The sequence below is a fragment of the Octodon degus genome, unplaced genomic scaffold, assembly GCF_000260255.1.
Source record: "Octodon degus isolate 3935 unplaced genomic scaffold, OctDeg1.0 scaffold00268, whole genome shotgun sequence".
Lineage (NCBI taxonomy): Eukaryota > Metazoa > Chordata > Mammalia > Rodentia > Octodontidae > Octodon > Octodon degus.
The window spans coordinates 2,343,476-2,346,263 of record NW_004524844.1 but is presented as its reverse complement, the minus strand read 5'-3'; the positions used below and the strand labels follow the sequence as shown (position 1 = coordinate 2,346,263).

Sequence of the window (2,788 nt, the reverse complement as noted above, 5' to 3'; positions counted from 1 at the left end):
TTGATGCTCATGTTGTGGACGAGCCTCTACATGGTGAGTCTCCTCTACAGACACCACAGGAGAGCTCGGAATATCCGTAGCACATTTTCCCGAACATCCGCAGAAATCAAAGCAACTCAAAATATTCTTTTGCTGGTGAGTTTCTTTGTTTTGTTCTATTTCTCAGACAACTTTGTCAATTTACTTGCATTTTATTCTCTCAAAAAACATATACTTTTAAATGCGATAAATGTCATGTTATCAGCATGTTATCCAACCATTTGTCCTTTTGTTTTGATGAAAAATACTAAAATGTTTTATAGATTCTTTCACTTTATATTGATGTGAGTTAAGTGTCCTTGAACTGTTTTTAGTGGCTAATTTGACAGTACAGCTGAAAAATATGGCATCATGGTAAATGATTACCATATGATCTCAAGATAATGTGAAAACAACTATGCACATATCAATACTTGTAAAAATTAATCTGGGTTTAAGTTATTCAGAGGAGTGCCAGATTCACTCCATAATATACAATAAAATAAATTGTACTTCTCTTAATGTCTTCGTCAATTTATGTCTAATGACAGCACTACACTTGTCTTGTTGAAAAATTTGTAGATACTGGCTTAACAATTTAAGTTAAAATTGCTTCTTCTCATCAATAATTCTTTACCTGAAATGTTAAGACATTTTGTCTATACTGTAGGCCATTTACTTAAATATATTTTCCTCTCAGCATTCATTCCTAACTCCATCTTCCCTCCTTATTGTCTTTTCAAATTAGGAAGTCCTTGATCTGTTTTACTAATTGTTTTATACTATGCTGGCAAAACTGATGAAAATGAAGTTTCAATCAGTGGATACATTCTTTTGCACTAATCTTTGGGTGAAATATGATTATTTTATTTTTTATGTATTTAGTACAGGGTGTACAGGGTACCATTATATAATTTGGACTCATAGTGATCCTCCTGTTTTCAGCCTCACAAGCACTGAGGTTACAGGTGTGCAACACCACGCCCTGTATCAGTCACATCACAGCATGCACCAGGGACCAGGCCCACATGGCATGCTAGGGAGTGTACCTTGGTCTCTGGGCCTGCCTAAGCAGACGCTTTAGTCCTCTGGGTTATTTAGCTGACCCTTGATGATTGTTATTGATTTTTTCAAAATTTGAGGAAGTTCAAGAATAAAAGTTATATTTGGTGGGAGTTTCAGTGAGCCTCCTTGAGCCTGTGGAGCCTCCATGACTCATGCCAGAATGACGAAGCCTACACTCTGACCCCACCAAAGCAGCAGCAATTACATCCTCTTTGAGGGCCTGAAGCATCATGGGAATAGAAGGAGGGAAGAGACACTGCTCATGGTCACCTGATTACTGCAGGACAATTGGGGGCCTCTGGAAGCTCCTAAGACCTGGGGAAAAAAGCCTCTACACCATCCTCCCTTCATTGGGAGCTCAAGGGAGTTTTGCTGAGCTTCAGGAGCATCATTTATCTCTGTCAGAGGGAATAAACTCTGCCCACAGTACCAGTGCCATCCCCAATCCTTGATCTTAAAGAAGCTGATGCCCAGCCCTTACTCCTATAGGGAAGTTCATCCTGCCAGCATGGGATGTGCCCAATGCAGGGCAACCAATTGGCCTTGGAGGACCCAAGAATACTCCACTCTAATCAGAGAAACATATTATTACCACTCCTATTTTATTTTATTATATATTCTGTATATAACTAAAAACTTTGCTCCTATTATTAAAGTAGAAAATCAATAATTACCACAATTTGTTGACTTCTCAATTATGCTTACTTTCAATTGTACTTTTTTTAGCTAGGATGTCATATCGGTTGTAATCAGCTGTTTTCCTTTGTGTAATACTACCGTGAAATACTATTGGAAAGCTTTGTGTTCATAACCTCAACACACCTCTGCACAAAAAGCCTAGGTACTTAGCCAAACACAAACCAACAACCCACTATCAATTAATTTTGAAGGAAAGCTCTCAAGACACACACAAACCAAGATTCTCCTACACACAGAAAAAAAATCACTGAAGTAGAGACTATTCCTTAAGAGGCCTTGAGAGAAGTGATATACCTACCTATTAAAATGGGAGAAGTTGGTTTCACACAGGGCAATCGCACAGGCTAAGGGAGGGACACATGCTGGGTTCAGGGAGGACCCTATTCTCTGGTCCTTGGCAGACCTAGCTGGGATTTCCTTGTTGCTTTTGTCTCCATGTGCCTGTTCCAAATGTGGAGGTTGACCTGTGACACGAACCCTAGTCCTCTGTGCCTGGTGTTGAGTAAAAAAGTCACAGCTGTGGAGCATCATGGCCATGATATTGGCAATGCACTTTGGTTCCGTTGAAATTTCCTTAGGCTCAGGATAGTGCCAGCCTCAACAAAAACAAAACTTCCAGCGGTCGGAGCTAGAGTGACAGCGGGCACACATAGTGGTTGGACACAGAGGATATAGCCACAAGGCCATAGCCCCCGATGTCTTGAGGAGGGAAACATGTGCAAGGGAGCACATTCCCAGGACTAAGATTATCCAGCCGTTAGTAACAACTTGAAACAATAGAGTAAAAGCAGCCACAGAGACAGCCTCAAAACAAAGAAGTCTCTAAGTCTTGCTAAGTATCATCCATACTTATTATACAGGGATATCAAAGTTCTGATTCAGTGAATCCAAACCATTGCTTAAGCCACACCACTCTCTTGTATTGTTCAAATGGTCATTTTCTTTTTTGTTCATTTTGTTTTTCACTATGAATCTCTTTATTTTTTTTTAGTTTGTTTTTTTTCAA

At 39.6% G+C, this 2,788-nt stretch overlaps 1 protein-coding gene across 1 annotated transcript in view; it reads left to right on the top strand.

Moving 5' to 3' along the window:
• LOC105741025 (vomeronasal type-1 receptor 4-like) overlaps positions 1–327 on the top strand; it is a 954-nt gene extending 627 nt beyond the window's left edge. The window contains exon 2 of the mRNA XM_023706689.1: positions 2–327. Coding sequence (XP_023562457.1) covers positions 2–327 — 326 coding nt within the window. The remainder of the gene's footprint in view (position 1) is intronic.
• The last annotated feature ends 2,461 nt before the right edge of the window (positions 328–2,788 follow it).